Below are 23,398 nucleotides of genomic sequence, written 5' to 3'. Positions count from 1 at the left end.
TATTTATACCTTAATAATCTAAATTATATTTCCACTACATATTTGTTTCGTTTAGACAGCAGAGTCGCCTACACTCGTCGATTGGCTGTGCTCGACTGAAACGTTAAGGCTGCTGATCGCACATGTTGTTTGGCGGAGAAACATTTTGTTTTTGTTTTTGTTGTTGGCACCTGTTTGTTTGGTGCAAAAAGTTGCGTAAATTAGTGACAGCACATGAGAAATTTTCACCTCTGCAGTGTATAAATAAATAGTGTGCCAACCTACCTATCTACCCGCCTATCTACTAAACTTCCCACCGACTGAACCACCAACCAACCAAACAACCCTATTTAATTTAGGAGAATATTTGAATAAATTTTACTGGCACAACACATGTAACAGAGACTATTTTAGCCACCTTTTCAAGATTCAATCCTATAATATGCTTTTTATTGATACCTGTTATGCAGATCCAGAAGAGCCAACGGTACGTTGTCCTGGTAACATGAACATAACTACAGAACCTCGAAAACCTACATCAACTGTGAATTGGTCATATCCTAATGCTTCTGACAATTCTGGACGTGTGACAGTTACTAGTAACTATCAATCGGGAATGGAGTTCACCATTGGCTTGACAATTGTCAACTTGAATGCAAGTGATCCTTCTGGGAATATGGATTCATGTCACTTCAATATAACAGTGATTGGTATGTTTTTTTTGTTATATCTTCATTGTTTCTGCAAAGAAAGCTGACAGGAATAATGCAATTAGAAGGATGTAAGGATCTTATCATACCCATATAATATTTTTCGTAAGCATATTCTGGTCTCAAAGAGTTCATCTATGTGCAGAATATAGTATGTTACTCTACGTGGTATAGATCTTTGTTATTGCATGATTAATCTTTTCGAAGACACTCAAGATCCTAGTCTCAGACCAGTGTATATGAACAAGTGACGCACACCATAGTCATCATAAAATGCTTGAATTTGAAAAGTTCTTTTCTTATTCTTTTCATAGATAAGGAACACCCAAACATCGCCTGTCAAGATGACATTTATCAGGAAACACTTGTTGGCAAAGATTTCGCTATCGTTAATTGGCCAGCCCCCAATGCCACTGATAATTCAGGCGATGTGACTGTGACTTGTAGCCATGAATCAGGAACTGAGTTCACAATTGGTCCATCAAAGGTCTTCTTCAATGCCAGTGATCCATATGGAAATTGGTATTCCTGTTACTTCCAGGTGATAGTCATAGGTAAGATTATAGATGTTTATTATATGCCTCTTACAACAAACGTTTCACTTATCGTTTTGTGAAAGTGTTGTTACTGATGTTAATTAGAAAACCATGAAAACATGTTTCCGTACTTGATTTTTGTAGATAAGGAACAACCAAACATCACCTGTCCAGACGATATTGTAAGAGAAAACATGGTTGGAAAGCCGTTTGCTTTTGTCTCATGGTCTTACCCTAATACTACTGATAATTCAGGCAACGTGACTGTAAGTTGCAGCCATGAATCAGGAACTAAGTTCACAATTGGTTCGTCCATGGTCACCTTCAATGCCAGTGATTCGTATGGAAATTGGTATTCCTGTAACTTCAATGTGGTAGTCATAGGTAAGAACACCAGCAAAATGCATGTAATACGTTCACTATATTTGCGTATATTGACATATATGGAACACAAAGTTAATGGTGTACATAATGTATATCTTTGTAAATGGAACATTTCAATACATTGATATACGTAGCGTTTATCTATGCAGAACAAGAGAATTACGTAATTCAGATCTTTTCACACCAAGTTTACACTGTACTTATGCGTATTCTTGACATATTTGACAAATGTACAGAATCAGTAAATGTGTATACATTGTTGTATATTAAGCATTTTGCCCTGTGAAAATCATACATCGTACCGACTTACCATCGCTCTTTTTGTGATTAACCTATTTATTACATGGTGCATTTAACTTATAACCACTCAATATAGCTTTTTTAAAGTATCGGCAATGATTCAGACGCCAGCAAACCACTACTGGACCTTCACATTTTTGAATTATCGTTTACGTGAAATTAAACCAAATATACTTTGATTGTATTAATGGTTAAATAAGATGTATATCTTATTCATATTCCAAAATGACTCAATGGAACTCCCGTACAAGATTTGAATGAATGTTTTCCCCAAAATACATGGGGCTAAGGGACAATTCAAGATTGTTTCACTGGCAGTTTGGTTGACAAAACGATGCAGAATGACCCCTATTAAAATAACAAAATTAACACAATTGTTAAGGATCACATTATTTACAATGATAAACAAAATTGCTAAAGTTCACAACGTTGTCGACAGTATAAGCAACAATATATCGCAAAGGTTACATAAAATTGTAAAAATCATTTTCAACAGAGTCATGAGATTTTGTCACAACGTTGTCGACAGTATAAGCAACAATATATCGCAAAGGTTACATAAAATTGTAAAAATCATTTTCAACAGAGTCATGAGATTTTGTCTCATCTGTCTCCAGTTTAAATCAGGACCAACAGGATACGCCGGTATGACATTTGTGAATATTTTGGCATGGTGATTATGCTGCTGTCGCATGTACGAGTCCGTAGCCTATTCCCAATCTACATGGCATTATAATTGTACATGCGCAAATTAATGTTAAGCCAGTGTGATGGAAAGGGATATTCATGACCTTGTTAGCGTCCTCATTTACATACAGTGGGAACATAAGCAAGTCGTTTTCAACTTGCAAATTTGTACTATAGGTGGGAGGGGAAATTATAATCAACTATTGACGTTCGGTGTCAAAATGTGACAGTGCCTTGTATTTCCCACTGAATATTAGACAGCTTTATATATATGTAAGTCGACTTGATAGCATGCCAGGAAATCGTTTTAATAAGTACTCAATCATTGTCTTTGTGTCTTTATGACCTAGATGTTGTACGTCCAGTCATAATGTGTCCGGATAACATCAATACTACTACAAATCCTGGCCAACCAACAGCAGTTGTGAACTGGATGAAGCCCAATGCCACGGACAACTCAGGAAATGTGACTGTATCCAGTACCTATCAATCGGGAGCTGAGTTCGCCATCAACATTACAGTTGTCGAATACACAGCTACTGATTCTTCTGGAAATGTGGATTCATGTTTCTTTTATGTGATAGTCTTCGGTATGTTTCTATTTGCCACTGGGTGGACTTGATTGGGACTCCCGGTTCATCGGACCGGAGTATGACCGGCTCTTTCCGTCACGTGGTCTTGGTCATCCTGCGGATCCTCCAATCAAGTGGCCGCCATTTTGTATTCATCGTCTGCCCAGATCAAAATCGATCGGGCTATTCGGGGATCCCCGAATAGATGCGCGCGCAGAATCCCCGACCCAATCAAATGCGAACTCAGTTGGCCTGGGTGCATCAGTCTACACCGGTCGTCCTAATCAAGTCCACCCACTGATTTGTGAGATCAGATCATATCATAGGAATTACAAAATGTATGTTTGCGGGAATCATACGTTATATTTGGTCATAGGGGAATGTTAGGTTTTGTTACTATTTAAGTTTTAAGCAGATAAACGTCAAGAAATGGTATTGTCCTAGCGTATGATTGAATGCAGTGATAACATCTAGTTTTTTGTACAACTAGACCTTTAGTACATCAGCCTCACCGAATTCGTTTCTCAGATATTACCTGACAGATGTAAAAGAACAGCACATTGTGGCATACCTATGAATGTCGATATACGTTGTCAATTGATACAATATCCCCACTAGGCGTCCATTTATTGCAAAGAGCTATAACTTACTTTGCCCTCTGACTGATATTAATCAAAGTGGCGCAAAGGCAGTTCACCATACCATATATTTTGCAACATGGTCTAGTATGGGCAATTGAAGGCCAGTATGGTTGAAAAGACAATCGCATTTGGCAGCCTGGTGGCAATCTTTTTCTGATATCTGTTTGTCCTTCCTGAGCCATCTCTCAGATATGACTGGACACATTGCATTTAAACTTGGCACAAGCGCATAAAACAATAACATACCAGCACGTCATTATGGTTTGCGATAGAATTGTGTATGTTTGGTTGCAATTTTGTTTTAATTTGTATGGGTGTTGAATTAGTGCTGAGACATACCTAGACAACTGAGTGAAGTTTTATGTATTTAGCAAGGGAAACGCGAGTTGAGATGTCATCTTGAATAAAATGATCGAATATGGCCACTTGGTTGCAATTTTCTTTCTGGTTTTGCCAGACTTAAGCCATTAACTTAACACAGCAAGGCCAATTTCATTTAAAATAGCACAAAGGCAACATGATATGACTGTATCTACCTTTACCTAACAACCACACATTCTAAATGGCTCATTATATTGCCTACACCTCAGTCACATCTTTCATCACCTAAATTACAGGCGGTTACTGTATCATTTACAATGACTTGTTGTGATCATGTAAGGACTGTAACGAAAAGGAGGCAGTTAATTGTTAGTCAAATTTAAATATCCAATGTATGAGTATGTTATAATCCAAACGGACAAAGTCCGTAGAATAGCCTCATTGATAACACCGGGGAAAAATAACATATTTAGGTTGTTTACTAGGCCAGTGAATGAAGTTTTTAGTCCGTGTTAATAAATCTGAACTTGAGTGTATATAACTGTAATAAATTATCTCAAAGTGGACAGAACAATGTATAGTGTGTTCAGTGGTGCAGCTCCACGAAATACACAAGTATACGATAACTATAAACAGAAACTTCCATAGGATTATATGTTTATCACATGAACAGCCTTTTTACTTTTTGTTTGATGTGGGTGGATCGAAACTATTATCGAAGATTGCAAATATATTGTCGCAGTATGCATTTTATTTCCCGGGTTACTTTCATTTAATTACCCTGGAGATATGCAAATGTTACTGTACTTTCATTCATAAATCCGATCAAGTTGAGATTTGATACACAGAATGTCATCTGTGTCAATTTGACATACGGATTTGGTCACGTGAACTTGTCAATTTGCGCTGTACCGACGCCAAATAAAGAAAACTATTGGCTGGTAGGAAGGCTTCACTGTGCTAGTGCCTGACGGCCATAGTAACCAGAGTTATTTATTTATGAAAAAAGGCACCACGAAGATCAAAATAGTAGTTCTTCTTTCTTTTTTTCTTTTTGTCTTTCTTATTTCTTTTTCCTTGCCGTTGCTTTCAAAATATCACAGGCTTACTGTCTTTGTTAACTCGAAAAGTTCCATTCAATGGCGCTCACTGTGACCCAGACTACGTACCTGGCCACAATGGCGTCGCCGGTCTTTCCCAGTGTCAAGTCATCAATCCCGATCTCGGTCGTCAATGTTGACGTCTTACGAACTTTGATGTGTGCAGTGACAAGTAGATCGCCCGTAGAAACCTCTCATTTTGTCACTTGACGGAAATTCTGTTCAGTTGTTTGAGTCAACTTTCGACATTTACATCCGCAATGCTGCACTGCAGAGTTCAGGGGGCATGCGACTTTGGCTGACAACTGATTCTTTACTACAGCCCTACGCTGCAGGTTTGATTCCGATCGAGAGTGTACGGAATTTTTTGTGACGAATGAAATTTATCATTGTTAGTCGAGTGACATGATGTTTTTCTTCTATGTCGCTTTCCCGAAGATCACATAGTACTTATTTCTTTAGTTAATCTTATGTTGAGAACTGGTTGATGGTTATTCTTGGGAATATATCTAATGCCTTTGCGCTTCGACATTTCGTTAGACATACCTTCCATGTTTCCATGTTTGAATTTATTGCACACTTGTTCCTAAAAATGTTATGAGAGCATCGTATTGATCGCGACAGATGGATATATGCAAAAGCGCCTCGCGACATCCGTATATGAACAGTAATGTGCAGGAAAAAAGTTCCGGTTGATGACGTAGAACATTAGTAATTTTGATTTTATATCCGTCCTGTACTTTGCCACCAGTGTGACGTAGAACAGGACGGATATAAAATCAAAATTACTACTATTCTACGTCACAAAAGTGGCGATTCGGGCCCGTTCATGTGATAATCATTGTTATATAATGAGAAGTAACAATAATCTGAACTGACAAATACAGTAAAATATTAGCCGACCAGCGAGAGACAAAATACTTGTTGAAAGGCAGGGGATAAAAACTGCAACAAGTAAAAACAAATACAGTAAAATACTGACCGACCAGCTAGAAATAAAACACTAGCAAATCGCAGAGAATGAAATCGCAGACGTTAAGGGTGCAACCCTTCGTCACTACTAAAACTCGACTTTATTCTCTGCGGTTTGCAAGTGATTTCTTTCCCGCTGGTCGGTCAGTATTTTACTGTATTTTTTTACTTGTTGCAGATTTTTGTCCTCTGCAGATTTTTGTCCTCTGCCCATGAACAAGTATTTTATCTCTCGCTGGTTGGCCAATTTTTTACTGTATTTATTTTCACTTGCTGCAGTTTTAGCCCTATTTTTAGGTCGTTTGTAATTTTTATCTGAAATTACATTTTTAGTTAACAGCCTTCCTTTCATGTCGTCGTATCAGGCCGAAATAAAATTCATGTTTGACAGATTTCCCTTAATAGCATAAGTTTTGTTTGATAGATATTGAAGATCCAAGCATCGTCTGCCCTTATAACATCATCGTAAACACCGATCCTGAAAAACCCACAGCAACGGTGAATTGGACATTTCCTTATGCAACTGACAATTCACAATATGTGATTGTGACCAGTAACCATCTTTCAGGAACTGAGTTTGGCATTGGGTCTACAGTTGTTAACTATAATGTTAGGGATCCTTCTGGAAATATGGATTCATGTCACTTCAATATAACAGTCGTCGGTGAGTGTACAATTATTTTAACTTATGTCTACCGACAATATTGAACTACAAGAAACATGCAAGCAAACACAGGACCCTGACACTTGCTTTAGTTTTTTATTAATTACATGCTACTTTGGAATAGAGGAAATCAATAACATTATCGAAATAAATCTGCTTCAAATTTGCTTCTATCAAGAAAAAATATATTCAAACATGTTACAATAGTGTGACGAACAAATTACTTCACCTCTCTGAACGTCATTAAGGCAAATGACAGTAACAAATTATGGAAATCATAACCATGTTTATATTTTCCGGTTTTAAGAAAGAGCATTCTAACTACAGTAAACAGATTAAACTTAACAATGCATTTAATTTCAGGTATGTTCAGTGAGCCTAAATATCGTCATATTCTACATGATATATTTTACACTTACAATCAGTTATCGTCAACGTCATGCTATATTTAATAAATTCACCTTTCCTTTGCATTATCCACCATTTCAACAAACTTGTGAACTTTTTCAACTTCACAAGTACGGCACTAGAATCTCTACCCTGTATTTTTTATATTTCTTATTAGGAGTCAGGGTTTTTTTGCAGTTGTACTATTGGAGGCGAGAGTAATGAAAAATTATGCTCACTTAGCGCTCAATCTTAAGTTGCAGCAAATGAATGTTGGCAGATGATTCCTGCAAAGGTCAATAACCACTTCATTTATTTCTATGTTATGTAGATGCTGAAAATCCGAGAATCTATTGTCCAAATGACCTGAAAATAAACACAGATCCTGGGAAACTTACAGCTGGTGTCGATCGGATATTTCCTAATGCTACTGACAATTCAGGACATGTGGAAATTATGGGTAATTATCAGTCAGGGACTGACTTAATCATCGGTCGGACAGTTGTCTACTATAATGCTAGTGATCCTTTTGGAAACAGGAATTCCTGTAACTTTACTATAACAGTCATTGGTAAGTACTTTTCAGTTACATTCTTGTAGAAGACATGTGTTCATGAACAAACGTGACATTTTGCTCTCTCTCTTTACAATTTTGTATAGTGTAAATAAAATATTGTACCCACGTGATTATTTTGTAAGGTACAAATCATCATACTTGCTGCCATAATCGTGGCAAGGGTTGTTCTGCGTACCCGGTCAACATGTTGGACGAGATGCAAGATTATTGGTCAAGGTAGCAGTTGGTGGGAGAACGGTATTTGTAAATGGTTAAACTGGTCTGATCTCTAGACTAATAGTGCTCAAATGAAGTAGTGAACTTTATATCATGCAGTTAATCATGAAAGTAGAATCTTATGGTAATGTACAAGTTGCATACAAATACAAGGCTATCTTTGGTAATAGGGTATTGTAAAATCCCCCTTTTAAAAGGGATTGAACCCTTCTTCCAACAATGTTTACATGCCAGTCTCTTCACATGAGAATCTTCTTCGTTATTAAGGCATTGTTAGATTTTTATTGTTGCCCTACTCCTAACATTGATATAGTTGACATGATGAATACAAGTCTTATCGAAGTCAATGGTGTCGTAAATCTCCTTTTGTGATTAGTGTTTGAAAACACTTGCCTTTTCGTTTTTACTGATACTTCACGTGCAGTGTATGTTGCAAATGGAATATACATGTAAGTAAGTGTTCCAAAAGGATATTGCAAGGTGAAAAACGAAGGAGAAGCCACACCATAGAAATATTTAACCTAAGAAACAAGCGTTACTTTACATCTCCTATAATTTCATAGCTTCTCTCCTTTATATGTCAATAAATAGTTTTGTTTAATCATTTTGTCAAATGGCCGTAAATTTGACCGGTGTGTCCTAGTATAATGGTCATCATACTAATGTCCTATACAAAGATTAAGGTATTTTAAAAACCTCACCTATGATGGGCCACAACATATTTGACTATTCCTGTTCGGGTAACGTTTTGATTCTGCTTCTACTCCACCTTCCGCACTTTATTTTGACATTTTTTTCGCGATCTCCCTCGCAGCGACTTTTTCGATTTAATAGACAATTATGCCAACATAGAGTCAAATAGCATAGCTTCATGCATGTTGCCTGGATTGACCGTTTACGGCCTAAATGTGACCAGACCGACACATCTAAATGAGTGTGGGAAAATGTTGGAATGTTGTTATTCTTTAAAACATATCCATCTCTCGAAAATTAATGAAATGTCTTCCCTCAATTGTTATCATAGATGTAGAAAACCCCGAAATCACCTGCCCTGATGATATTGAACAGGAAACGCTGGTTGGCAAGCCTTTTGCTATTGTGCATTGGCCATTCCCCAATGCCACTGATAATTCAGGCAATGTGAGTGTGACTTGCAGCCATGAATCAGAAACTGAGTTCACAATTGGTTCATCAAAGGTCTCCTTCAATGCCAGTGATCCATATGGAAATTGGTATTCCTGTCATTTCCATGTGATAATAATAGGTAAGACTATATTTATTCATCCATTCCGTTAATTTATTAATAAGTAGTATATCATACAAATATAACACTTGTGTTCCGAGATTATGCTGTTTTTTCATTAACTATATATCAAACGCTTCATTCTTTGTTACAGAAGAAGTTTGAGCTATGAAGTAGTTGGGCAGAAAGCCATTTTCCCTGCCAGTTGATCCTTAAATCTTTTATTATTTCTCTGACGCAGTTTAAGTCACTGTATCGGCACTTATTAGAATATGACCTTTTAATCATTCAAATTTGTCATGTATTCGGTGCCTAATTGCTGAAGTTTCAATGTTAAAAACCATTCATAAAAACAATCTGATTGCAGAAAAAAGCAGATTTGCTTAAACTGCTGACAAAACAATTTTTTTACGATACCCTATTCTCGCAAATTTGTTCTAATCGTGACAATGACAAGTGATAACGAGTTCAAATATGCTTTCATTACATTTTTGTTAAAGTAAAGTGCGTGTGTTATCAATTCAGGAAAACGATTCGTAAATTGCGAGTGAAAGAAACAACAAAATAAAATAAAGGGGACATGAAACATTAGATCGGATAAGAAAACACTTTATGGACTTCTTTAGTACTATATTTTCCAGTGTTCTTCTTGCGATTAATTTTGCAAATGTTTGTACCATTGTTTAGCCAGTCAACTATTGGCACCTGGTTCAGCAATAATAAATTTTGATTCCCACCTAAACACGTGACAAATATTTTCGAGTTCAGTGCCAAAAGAGCAGAATCCACCATGGATTATGGTGGATTCTATTTTGGATTCTGCCAAATTATGTTGGAATCCCGGCGGAATCCATTTTACATCTCAGTGTTTGATTCTCATGGACAAAATTATGGCGGCAGAGATAATATTGCCAGATCGCAAGGCAACATGTCGCATGCCTAAAAGAACGTGTTGAATGCCATGATCAATATATTAAGCGCCCAAGACAATATGCTTAATCCTCCAGAGCTGGCTCATCTTTACTGCCAGAACCATGAGAAAGGCGAGAGTCGCCTACAAAGATGCAATGTTTATTACCAATGATTTGTACAAAATGTGTGGTTGTATGACACGTTATAGTGCATATATGATCGTGAGGCTGGAATATGATCGTCTGTATTTCATCTCCGATGGTCGTCAACTGTGAATTGTTTCTTTGTATCTTTGGTTTTGTTTTGTCTATCAACACAATATTTATTAAGAAGAAATATAATATTTTTGTAATGTTCTAAGTGATTTCCTTACTGTGAAATCAGATATCTATGGACAGATTTAATCCGAAATAAATTGAAATAAGTAAATATAATAATAAACTCAAGAAGTGCAGGTTTACATTCAGTACAATGAGTAATTCTTGAGCACCTGATCATAAAAATGTCAGACATGATAATTACTGTCGATATCAGAATAAAGAAGACAATTGGCTTACTTGCCACTTAATTCTAGAAAGCTGCTTGAACAGACTTGATTTTAGTGCATTAGGATCTTATCACTCTTGAAACTTATCGTAATTGTTAGATGCACTGTGGCCGAAATTTGCAATATTACATATTACCAAAAAACATATGAATTGCCCAAAAAGAAGAGTAGATGATCTTTATTTTGCTTAATAATTACTACAATATCCTGTTTTTTCAAATTAGTTCCAATAATTGTAATTGTGTACCATAAAATCACTTTAAGAAATTATCGCTCAATTACTTTGTGCCCTAGATGTTGAAAGTCCAAGCATCGTTTGTCCGGATAACATCATTTTGACTACAAACCCTGGCAAACCAACAGCAGTTGTGACTTGGATACAACCGAATGCCACTGACAATTCAGGAAATGTGACTGTAAATAGTTACCATCAATCAGGGTCAAGGTTCATCATCAACATGACAGCTGTCAAATACACAGCTAGAGATCCTTCTGGAAATGAGGATTCATGTTATTTCATTATAACAGTCATTGGTATGTTTTCAATTTGTTTCTGTATTTGTTTTGTATTGAAATTCTGAAAATTTAGATTTTTATGCTTATTTTCATCCTATTGACTGTAGCGATGGCGTATATGTATTAGTTCAAGAGACTTTATCCTACTACATGCATATAATTTTATAAATTTGTAACGTCCGGTCTCTCCCTGCCCATGTCATAATTATCAGGCCAAATACGTCTGAAACAAAGTCCTCTTAGTATCGTATGATTTTGGTTTATAGATATTGAAAATCCATCTATAGTCTGCCCCGATGATATCTACGTAAACACAGACTTTGGAAAGGCCACAGCAATCGTGAAATGGACATTAACTAATGTAACTGACAATTCACAACAAGCGTTTGTAACCAGCAACCATCGACCAGGAACTGAGTTTGGCATTGGGTCTACAGTTGTCAACTATAATGTTAGTGATCCTTCCGGAAATATGGATGCATGCCATTTCAATGTAACAGTCGTTGGTAAGTTTCCAGTTTCTGTATTTGTCCCTGCCTAGGATCACGCCACTGTTAGCTCAATGTTCCTGAGCATAAAAGCAGTTTCGCAGTGTCAAGTGAACAGTGTGCGTTTGAATTTTTGTTTCTTTGCAAGGGGGGAATTATGGCTCAAACTAAAAGTTTCATTTTCGTCGAGAGGAATCCTTCATTAAAAAAACTATTTCAACAGTATTTTTCTTACATAACATAATCATTATTTTACTCTCAAAAGTATTTTAGACAAATGATGGTCTTCAGTGTAAGAATATCAGAACTATGTATTTTAATCTTCTTAAGCAATACTTTTGCCTTGAAGATGCAAAGCTGGACAGTTCCAAGTCAAGAATAATGAAATATACATGGGAAATGATACGTTTTAAGTAATTAATTCTTAATCAAACGATGTCCACTTTGTTTCGAGGCAACAAGCTCGTTCTTTACATGTTACATACAAATTCTATAGAATGGAACCATCTGATTCATGTTTATCAGACTACATTAAACAAATTTACGTTGCTTTTGACATTTCTCTTTGTAAATTGAATGTGAAAATCACGTTCGATACCTGATAAGGTGATGTTGTATTGGTCATGGTATAGGATGAAGTAATGAGAAAAATGCAAACTTTGACTTAGTCCTTCACTAGGCAAAATGCTTGATATACAACAATATGCACACATAAACCAACTTTCCACATTGCCATATACTAATAAAATGCACCAGTACATTGTACACTTGGTGTGAAAAGAACTGCATTACGTATACTCTTGTTCTGCAAAGATATATCAACGTATTTATATGTTCCATTTACAAATATATACGTAACGTGAACAACTAATTATGTGTTCCATTTACGTCAATTTACGTAAATATCTTGATGTATATCAGGCATTTTGCCCAATGCTGAGTGTAATTAAGGAAGCCAACTTTGGCTGTTCATTTCTGCAAAGGTCAATCATTTTTTCTTTATTTCTTTGTTGCATAGATGTTGAAAATCCTATGATCTTTTGTCCGTACGACATGAAATACAGCACAGAGTTTGGTAAAGCCACAGCTGTTGTAAGATGGACACTTCCTAATGCAACAGACAATTCGGGATATGTGAATGTTTCTGGTACCCATCAGTCAGGGACTAGGTTTTTGATGGGGCTAACAGTAGTCTCCTATAATGTTTCTGATCCATTTGGAAACATGAATTCCTGTAACTTTACTATATCAGTCATTGGTAAGTTGTTGACTCGCAAACTTGTTGATTCATGTGTTATATACCAGTCCCTCCATAGCCAATGATTTTGACATCCTGGCTGAAGAACTTGTTCCCTAAGATTACAGCTGCCACAGTCATTATATTCTAACATACACATTCGATTGAGAACCCAGGAAGTGACAGATTTTAACACCGTTTTCTGCAGTTCCAATTGTACAAGCCTCTTCAGCTAGAGATACTGTTTTGTTTGTTTTTACTCATCTTCATGCATTTTAGGCATCCTTGTTCGGTTTCTAAATGTGCAGTTAAGAAAATTGCCTGTAGATCAACCTTTGGCAATCCCATCGTTCGGCAGATCAGAAATGTTTAGAGGCATCTTATCTCCATTTGCGTGGTTTCAGAGATTTCCTAAAATTGGATAAATATAGATTCCTCAATACTGTCCCTTTACTATATCTGAAAGATTTGGCCAGGCGATTTTTCCATCGGCCTAATTATTGCCACCAACGGTAAATAGCCTCCTGGAATCTTTCTTTGTCACGAAACCATACTGATGGACATTTTAACCGGCTTGAAATAACATCAGGTGTCAGTCCTCGTCAGCTCCTTCTCATTTTCAATTGGGAATGAGTAAGGTATATGATCATTAAAGAATAGGAATGGCTGTAAGACACAATGGAATAATTGTGTAGCAGAGGCTGATATGTAGCCCTAGTGGATATACATTCAAACCGATCTCTGCATTCTAAGTTTCATAGATTGTTACCATTCCACTGCACTTCATGTTTTACAAGTAGTGCGTCATTTTGGAACCACATTCTGGTCTACCAGAAAGCTTTTTAACAGTTATTTGTACAGAATTCAATTATATAACATGCTAATGTAATTTTTTTATGTGTAGATGAAGAAAAACCAAGTATCATCTGTCCCGACAACATCAACACAACTGCAGCCCCTGGAAAACCCACAGCAGTTGTGAACTGGACATTTCCTAACGCCACTGATAATTCTGGAATGATGACAACAACGGGAAGCCGTCGATCTGGAACTGAGTTCATAATTGGGCATACGGCTGTACACTATAACGCCAGTGACCCTTCTGGAAATATGGAAACTTGTCACTTGAATGTAACTGTGAATGGTAAGATTTCGCTTTTGTTTTGACACTGGTAAAGAAGGCAGATTTTTGGGAATATTGTAAAATGTACAGCTAGTTATAAATAATAATTCAATATGATACATGGCAAATGCAAAATAATTGTACAACAGACAAACTAGTATATGAAGATCACAGTGGAGTGCAAAGCTACATTTACAAGCACCTTGGGGGTTGTTGATGTATAAATTATATTACCACATGCACATAGCCAAGTTTGTTGTCTCTGAAGAGAAAGTACAGAATAAATTCACTTTTATTCATATGGAACTGAGACATACCAAGACAAGTGAGTGAAGTTTTATGTATTGACCAAGGGAAATGCGAGTTGAGATGTCATCTGGAATAAAATATCCAATATGGTCACTTGGCGCAATTTTCTTTCATGTTTTAATGTGGATATAAGCCATTAACTTAACACACCAAGACCAATTACATTTAAAAACAGCACAAAGACAAAATGCTATGACTGCATCTACCTTTTTCCCACACATTCTAAATGGCGCATTATATTGACTACACCTCAGTCACATCTTTCATCACCTAAATTACAGGCGGTTACTGTATCATTTACAATGACTTGTTGTGATCATGTTAGGTCTTTAACGAAAATGCGGTAGTTAATTGTATATCTAATTTAAATATCCTATGTCTGAGTACAATATTATCCAAACGGACAAAGTCCGTAGAATAATTTGAAAAGCCGCATTAATAACACCGGGGAAAATTAACATATTTAGGTTGTTTACTAGGCCGGCGAATTAAGTTTTTAGTCTGTATTTATAAATCTGAACGTGAGTGTATATAATGCCGCGTTAAAAAAATGGTGTGGGGGAGGAATTCAAGGAGGATTCGAAAATTTTTGGGGTAGTTGAGGGGGAGCTTGAATGTTTTGCTCTGCCTATAGGGGGAAACTGAAAATATTTTGACTACCAACATTTTTAATGTCGTCCAATGGTTCTAATGTTAGTAATAATTAAACAAATTCTAGAACTGTTTTGTCGCATTTTGTGTCTTTAATCTCGAAAAAATCTAAAAATGTATTAATGCCATTACATTTTCGTAAAACAAGTTGGCCTTGTAATGGGGCAGGAGCAGCAACTGTTGATAATTGTTCAATAGTTCTACGTAATGTATCAATCACAGTTTCTTGGTGTCTCTCTACAACATGCTGAAAAACACAATATTCAGTTTGTCAACAAAGCCCATTTGTCTAAATATTGGTCATAATTGAATGATACAAATGCATGGTACACGTAGGCTGTGTTGGCAAGCTACATACTGGGCAGCTCAATATGCTGTAGGGAGTAGAACAAGAACGCAATTGTGTAAACTGAACTAAAATATCGTCAAAATAAAAAGTTAATACAACTACTGCCCTGCTACTACATACTGGCAGTGATAGTGGATAGTGATACATGTAGCTCTGTCTCTGATGTAGTTTAAGAAAAGTTTCGGTCATAGGACACTCAATTGACAGTGAAACATACATCTACTTGTACACAAGATCCAGCAAGAGAGCAACACATAGAAACTAGGGGACTTATAGTTACCATGGATGTTTGAATTGTGGCATATGAGAACAATCAAATATTAGAGAAAAAAGATGAGGTCACCATAATTGATCTTATTCAAATGTACAATGAAAAGTCAGTTTTTCTAAAATCCCTTAAAATCAATATATGAAACAATTCATTTCAAGTTCATGCAGTGAATGAAATTTTCATATCGCATTGTACAAAACACAAAAGCAAAACATTAAACAGTAAAGAAAAAAATGTGACTAAATGGAATCGTTTACATTTTATCAAATTTGCCATTATTACATCCAAAATTCTTAGATTAAAACACTAATTCCATGGACCATTTTAACCTTCCAGTATTGTCAATTTTGTAAGACATTTATAAGTGGCATCTAAGTTGTATATATGTCTTGTGCTTTAAACAAAAAATTTCGGTAGGTCACAGTATTCATTTTTCACAATTTGGTTAAACATAGCCAGGAATACACAATTTATATACTCTCTCATGATTGTCATTTTGTCTGCTTTTCGGCTAATAACATTGACCTGGCCAGAGTTGAATAAACTGAAGTCGGCTTAGACTGAGAAATCTAAAAAGTCAACTGGCGCATTTAAAAATGAATCAATTTAAGAACTTGCCCTAGGTATATGGCTCTACAACCTGCTGATAAGAGGTAGTGTTCAACATCTGCATACAGAACGACACATAACATGTTTATTTTTACTCTGCGTGCATTCCCTATAAATATGTGGCTATATGGAAATTTGGTGGGGGCTTGAACATTTTTGAGGGTATTGAGGGGGGACTTGAAAATTTTCGAGGGTATTGCGGGGGGATCTGAAAACAAATTCAATCGCGATTCAGGCCCTTCACGTTTTTTTAACGCGGCCTAACTGTAATAAATAAACTCAAAGTGGACATAACAATGTGCAGTGTGTCCAGTGGTGCGGCTCCGCGAAATACACAAGTATACGGTAACTTAAAACAGAGAAACTTCCATAGGATTATATGTTTATCACATGAACAGCCTTTTTACTTTTTGTTGAATGTGGATGGATCGGAATTATTATCGATGATTGCAAAAATATTGTCGCAGTATGCACTTTATTTCCCAGGTTACTTTCATTTAATCACCCTGGAGATATGTAAATGTTACTGGGTACTTCCATTCACAAATCCGATCAAGTTGAGATTTGATACACAGAATGTCATCTGTACCAATTTGACATACGGATTTGGTCACATGAACTTGTCAACTTGCGCTGTACCGACGCCAAATGAAGAAAGCTATTGGCTTGTAGGAAGGCGTCACTGTGCTAGTGACTGACGGCCATAGTAACCAGAGTTATTTGTTTATAAATGGAAGGCAACAAGAAGATCAAAATAGTAGTTCTTTTTTCTTGTCTTTTTTTCTTTCTTTTTTTCCCTTGGCGTTGCTTTCAAAATATCACAGGCGTACGATCTTTGTTAGCCCGAAAAGTTCCATTCAATGGCGCTCACTATGACTAAGACTGCGTACCTGTCCACAACGGCCTTGCCGGTCTTCCCCTTTGTCAAGTCATCAATTTCGATCTCGATAGTCAATGTTGACGTCTTACGAACTTTGATGTGTGTAGTGACAAATACGTCGCCCTTAGATACCTCTAATTTTGTCACTTGACGGAAATACTGTTTAGTTGTTTGAGACAACTTTCGACATTTACATCCTCAGTGATGAACTGCAGAGTTCAGGGGCCGCGCGACTACGGCTGACAACTGATTCTTTACTACAGCCCTTCGCTGCAGGTTCGCTGCCGATCGAGAATATACGATTTTTTTGGTGATAAATTATATCTATCGTTGTTTGTCGAATGACATGATGTTTTTCTTGTATGTCGCTTTCCCGAAGATCACACAATACTTATTTATCTAGTCAATCTTATGTTGAGAACTGGTTGATGGTTATTTTTGGGACTATATCTGATGCTTTAGCGCTTCGAAGTTTCGTTAGACATGCTTTCCATGTTTCCATGTCTGAATTTATTGCGTCACCTTCTCCTATAAATGTAATGAAAGCACGGTATTGATTGCGACAGATCGATCTATTCAAAAGCACTTCGCGACATCCGTATATGCATAGTACTGTGCTGGAAAAAGTTCCGGTTGATGACGTAGAACAGTAGTAATTTTGATTTTTAACCGGCGTTCTTCACCACCTATGTGACGTAGAACAGCATCTATTCAGATTGCGAGGTGCAAAGTTCTATGCAAATGAGAACAAGTGTAGCGAAATGTAGCGAAGCTAAATAAATGCCACAATTGAAAGTTTAATGCTTCAGATAGGTGTTTGTTTATATTCTTTAAAGCATTCTGTAAAATTTTTACATTCAGTTTCTTTGATGTATCGCCAAACTAAAGCCAATAAAAGCGTACTTGATTGTTCGTCATTGAATGATATGCCTGTGTATATAGAATAGGACGGATAAAAATCAAAACTACTACTGTCCTAAGTCACACAAGTGGCGATTCGGTCCCGTTCATGCGATAAACATTGTTATATAACTAGAAGTGATAATCATCTGAACTGCCAAATTTGTTCACTGCCTTCCTTCATGTCAACGTATCTGGCCGAAATAAAATTCATATTTGATAGATTTCCCTTAATAGCATAAGTTTTGTTTGATAGATATAGAAGATCCAAGCATCGTCTGCCCTTATAACATCATCGTAAACACCGATCCTGAAAAACCCACAGCAACGGTGAATTGGACATTCCCTTATGCAACCGACAATTCACAATATGTGATTGTGACCAGTAACCATCTATCAGGAACTGAGTTTGGCATTGGGTCTACAGTTGTTAACTATAATGTTAGGGATCCTTCCGGAAATATGGATTCATGTCACTTCAATATAACAGTCTTCGGTAAGTGTACAGTTATTTTAACTTGTGTCTGCCGACAATATTGAACTATAAGACACATTCAGGCGAACACAGGACCCTGACACTTGCTTTGGTTTATTTCAATTACAAGCTATTTTGGAATAGAGGAAATCAATAACACTAGCGATCGAATCGAATCTGCTTCGAATTTTGCTTCTATCAAGAAAAAAATATATATTCAAACCTGTGACAATAGTATAAGGAACAAATTACTTCACCTCTCTGAACGTCATTAAGGCAAATTTTTTTTCCCTGTTTTGAGAAAGGGCTTTCAAACTAATGTAAATAGATTAACCTTAACAATGCATTTAATTTCAGGTATGTTCAGAAAGCCAAAATATCGTCATAATCTACATGATATATTTCAGTCTAATGATCAGTTATCATCAACGTCATGCTATATTTAATAAATTCACTTTTCCTTTGCATTATTCGCCATTTAAACAAACTTGTGAAATGATTCAACTTCACAAGTAGGGCACCAGAATCTCTACCCTGTAATTTTTATATTTCTTATTAGGGGTCAGGGGTTTGTTGCAGTTGTACTATTGGAGGCGAAAGTAATGAGAAATATATGCTTACTTAGCTCTTAATCTTAAGTTGCAGAAAATGAATTTTGGCAGATGATTCTTGCAAAGGTCAATAATCACGTTATGAATTTCTATGTTATGTAGATGCTGAAAATCCGAGGATCCATTGTCCCAATGATCTGAAAGTAAACACAGACCCTGGGTTACCTACAGCTGCTGTCGATCAGATATTTCCTAATGCTACTGACAATTCGGGACATGTGAAAATTATGGGTAATTATCAGTCAGGGACTGACTTCATCATCGGTCAGACAGTTGTCTACTATAATGCCAGTGATCCTTTTGGAAACAGGAATTCCTGTAACTTTACTATAACAGTCATTGGTAAGTAATTTTCTGTTACATTCTTATAAGACATGTGTTCCTTCTCCCTCTCTTTACAATTGGTATAGTGTAAAGAAAGTACTGTACCCACGCACAAACCGTCATACTTGCTGCCACAATCGTGGCAAGGGTTGTTCCGCGTATCCGGTCAACATGTCGAACGAGATGCATGATTACTGGTCAAGGTAGCAGTTGGTTGGAGAACAGTATTTGTAAATGATTAAACTGGTCTGATGGCTACACTAAAAGTGCTCAAATGAAGTAGTGAACTTTGTATCATACAGTTTATCATGAGAGTAGAATCTTACAGAAATGTACAAGTTGCATACATACACAAGGCTATCTTTCGTAATAGGTCATTGTAAATTCCCTTTTTAAAAGGGATTGAGCCCTTCTTCGTACAATGTTCCATGCCAGTCTCTTCACATGAGAATCGTCTTCGTTATTAAGGCATTGTTAGATTTTTATTCTTGCCCTACTCCTAACATTGATATTTTCGGCATGGTGAAATAAGTACTATCAACGTCAATGGTGTCGTGAATCTCCTCTTGTCATTAGTGTTTGAAAGCACTAGTCTTGCCTTTTTGTTCTTACGGATAGTTCACGTGCAGTGTATTTTGCATATGGGATATACATGTAAGTAAGTGGACCGAAAGGATATTGCAAGGTGAAAAACGAAGGTAAAGCCACGCCATAAAAATAATAAACTAAAAAAACAAGCATTGCTTTACATCTTCTATGATTTCATAGCTTCTTACCTTATTTGGCCAATAAATAGTTTTGTCTAATCATTTTGTCAAATGGCCGTACATTTGACCTGTGTGTCCCAGTACGGTGGTCATCATACTGTATTGTATCTCCTATACAAAGATTAAGGTATTTTAGCAACCTCTCCTATGATGGGCCTCAACATATTTGACTATTCCTGATCGGGTAACGTTTTCATTCTGCTTCTACTCCACCTTCCGTACTTTATTTTGGCATTTTTTTAGCGATCTTGATCGCCGCGACTTTTTTTATTTAATAGACATTTAACCAAATGTAGAGTCAAATAGCATAGCTTTATGCAGAGTTGCGTGGATTGACCGATTGCGGCCTAAATGTAACCAGACTGACACATCAAAATGAGTGTGGGAAAATGTTTGAATGTTATTATTCTTTTAAACATGTCCATCTATCGAAAGTTTGAAAATTAATGAAAGGTCTTTCCTCAATTGTTATCATAGATGTAGAAAACCCGGAAATCAACTGCATCGATGATATTGAACAGGAAACGCTGGTTGGCAAGCCTTTTGCTATTGTGCATTGGCCATTCCCTAATGCCACTGATAATTCAGGCAATGTGAGTGTGACTTGCAGCCATAAATCAGAAACTAAGTTCACGATTGGTTCAACAAAGGTCTCCTTCAATGCCAGTGATCCATATGGAAATTGGTATTCCTGTCATTTCCATGTGATAATAATAGGTAAGATTGTATATATTCATCCATTCCTTTAATACTTATTAATAATAAGTATAATACAAATATAACACTTTGTGTTCCGAAATTAAGCTATCTTTACATAAACTGTATATCAAACGCTTCACTCGTTATAAAAGAGTTTCGAGCAATGACGTAGTGGGGCAGAAAGCCATAATTTCCCTGCTAGTTGATCCTCAAGGGTCAGACCCACCTCCCTTGAGCGATTTTGGTTATTTTTTGTTTTATGGTAAATATCCGTGTAATATGGCCTTTCAGATAACGAAACGTTGGACACCATAACATACTCGGAATTGTGTCAGATTTTAACAAAAATGAACATTGCTGGCCATTTTGCATGCCGTCATTTTCCTTATGTCTTAACAATTTCCAGATTAGTCAAGACTATCTTAAGAGCGTAATTAGATTACGTTAATTCCATCAGAAGGAGTGTGCATGCGTCAGTCTTCTTTCCAGCTGCCAGCATGGAGCTACCAGCAGAGAGTATGTCGTGGCGACCGAATGTAGACGTCAATCGCAAAAGCATGGTCCACAAAAGCGAAATATCAAGCATATGTGGCCGGGAATGAGAGTTGAGTTGAAATTGTGAGAGTTACGGTCCAGCTTAAAACTCCAGTTTCCGATGCGTTTACAAAAGGAGTGAGCTGGAACTGGTCACAAGCGTGCACTGTAAAGCAGAACGCTACTCATTCAACACTAGACTGAGCTTCGAATAAAGCTGGTGATGCATCTTGCGCACAACTGAGAGACTGCTGATTGTAGTTTACGTTATTTTCACCTCGTTTTCCTATGACACGTATTTAATAAAACTGTTCCCCTACAAAACAAATAACTGCAGAAAATCCAAATAGTCTTTGTCTTATGGGATGTTTGCCAAGTAAATTCCAGCATTCAAAATTAATCGCTGCAGAAAAATACATTGGTGTCCGCTTACAAGTGACGTGGACTCAATGAAAAGAATAGGCTGACACTCAAAACTGACCCCGTCCAAAACAAACAAGTCCTACTGACGAAAATCCAAAAATTACGTCGTTTTCTGAAAACGTTTTATATGTTTGTCTACATCTTATGAAGTCCGACATACTAAATTGATCCCGCTCCGAACTTATTGCGACTGACGAAAAAAATCTCAGATAATGTTTTTATGTCTGCAAATGCCCAGTGACGTCCGGCAACCAAAAGTGTTCGCACTTAGGTTACGGTTTAAAACATGCAATTAAGATTATGTTCCTGTACGTCACCAAAAGTTTTCTCTCTTCTTTTGTGAAAATGGTTGTGACTTCTTTTTGTTTCGACAGTTAGGCAAGCATTACTCTCAGTAGAAATTAGAAATGTGCCAATAGTTCGAACTTTTATAGCGAGAAAATCACAGGGGTGTCTGCTCCGCTTGGTTTGGAAAAGTAAGCTTATTGTTTTGTAAATTCTAAGCGAGTAACACCTGTACAGTTTTGCTATATTAGAAGGATGCTGTGATTTAAATTTAAACGAAATTTTGACCCAGCATTTGTTTTTTCAATCTGTACCGGAGCTTATCATAGAGCAAGCATAATTTTTCTCGACCAACTGAACTGTTATTTGCGGACAGCTCATGAAATCAGTCGAAGTCCAGGGTTGAAGTTATTCTCAATTGAAAAGTATGTGATAAATCAAAGCACAAATTCATGTCAGTATAGCGTTAGAATAATTGCGATTCAAATGTTATTAGGTAATTATACACTTATACAATAAATTTAAATATACCAAAATAGAAAAATGATAGAATGACTTCCATGGACATGAAACATTTAAACAACCACGAACGTGCTTTTTTCAAAGCAGCAACTGCTTTTTCCCGTTTAAAACTCATGATCAATCACGCTAAAAAATAGCGTGCTGCTGGTCTGTCAATCGTCGTTATCATAGTAGTTAAACTGACAGTCGCCACCGAAGAATGACGAATGCTCATTCGAACATATCAGAGAACGCGATATTCAACTATTTGACTGAAGTTCAAGTATACACGTATACTTGACTATCGCGATTTTAGAATGACGCATTCAGTTATCAGCGTGGTCATCACAGATTCACATCTGTTTTACATACTTGTGGAACCAAAACAAGCAGCTTTTAGAATTGTTCGAGTTTCGTGTCAGGATCAATTTATTTCAGTTTTTCGCCAATTGCTTCTTTTTATCTAAATATTAGGAAATCGTTTGAGGTACAAGATACTGTCAAGTGTTATATTTAGTTTAGCCTAACGATGGGTTCTGACCTTGACAACTTTAATAGAACTTCAATAGTGAATGGTTCACTCGGACTGCTCACATGCAAGATGTCCAAAATGGCGGGTAATCGACAACCTAAAGCTGCGCATACTAAGGAGCAAAGCTCCTTAGCTTGGTGAAAGTTATCAAATTCCACTCTATTCT

At 36.7% G+C, this 23,398-nt stretch overlaps 1 protein-coding gene across 1 annotated transcript in view; it reads left to right on the top strand.

The window, feature by feature from the left end:
* Positions 1–22,312, top strand: part of LOC139117907 (hyalin-like) — a 122,040-nt gene extending 99,728 nt beyond the window's left edge. The window contains exons 10-22 of the mRNA XM_070681143.1: positions 450–689; positions 1,004–1,243; positions 1,370–1,609; positions 2,947–3,186; positions 9,071–9,310; positions 11,043–11,282; positions 11,531–11,770; positions 12,771–13,010; positions 13,894–14,133; positions 18,338–18,577; positions 19,270–19,509; positions 20,736–20,851; positions 22,289–22,312. Of these exons, the coding sequence (XP_070537244.1) occupies positions 450–689; positions 1,004–1,243; positions 1,370–1,609; positions 2,947–3,186; positions 9,071–9,310; positions 11,043–11,282; positions 11,531–11,770; positions 12,771–13,010; positions 13,894–14,133; positions 18,338–18,577; positions 19,270–19,509; positions 20,736–20,851; positions 22,289–22,312 (2,780 nt within the window). The remainder of the gene's footprint in view (positions 1–449; positions 690–1,003; positions 1,244–1,369; positions 1,610–2,946; positions 3,187–9,070; positions 9,311–11,042; positions 11,283–11,530; positions 11,771–12,770; positions 13,011–13,893; positions 14,134–18,337; positions 18,578–19,269; positions 19,510–20,735; positions 20,852–22,288) is intronic.
* Positions 22,313–23,398: the final 1,086 nt, after the last annotated feature.

The sequence above is a fragment of the Ptychodera flava genome, chromosome 18, assembly GCF_041260155.1.
Source record: "Ptychodera flava strain L36383 chromosome 18, AS_Pfla_20210202, whole genome shotgun sequence".
NCBI lineage: Eukaryota > Metazoa > Hemichordata > Enteropneusta > Ptychoderidae > Ptychodera > Ptychodera flava.
The sequence above is the reverse complement of the archived record's forward strand: the minus strand, read 5'-3'. Positions and strand labels throughout refer to the sequence as shown.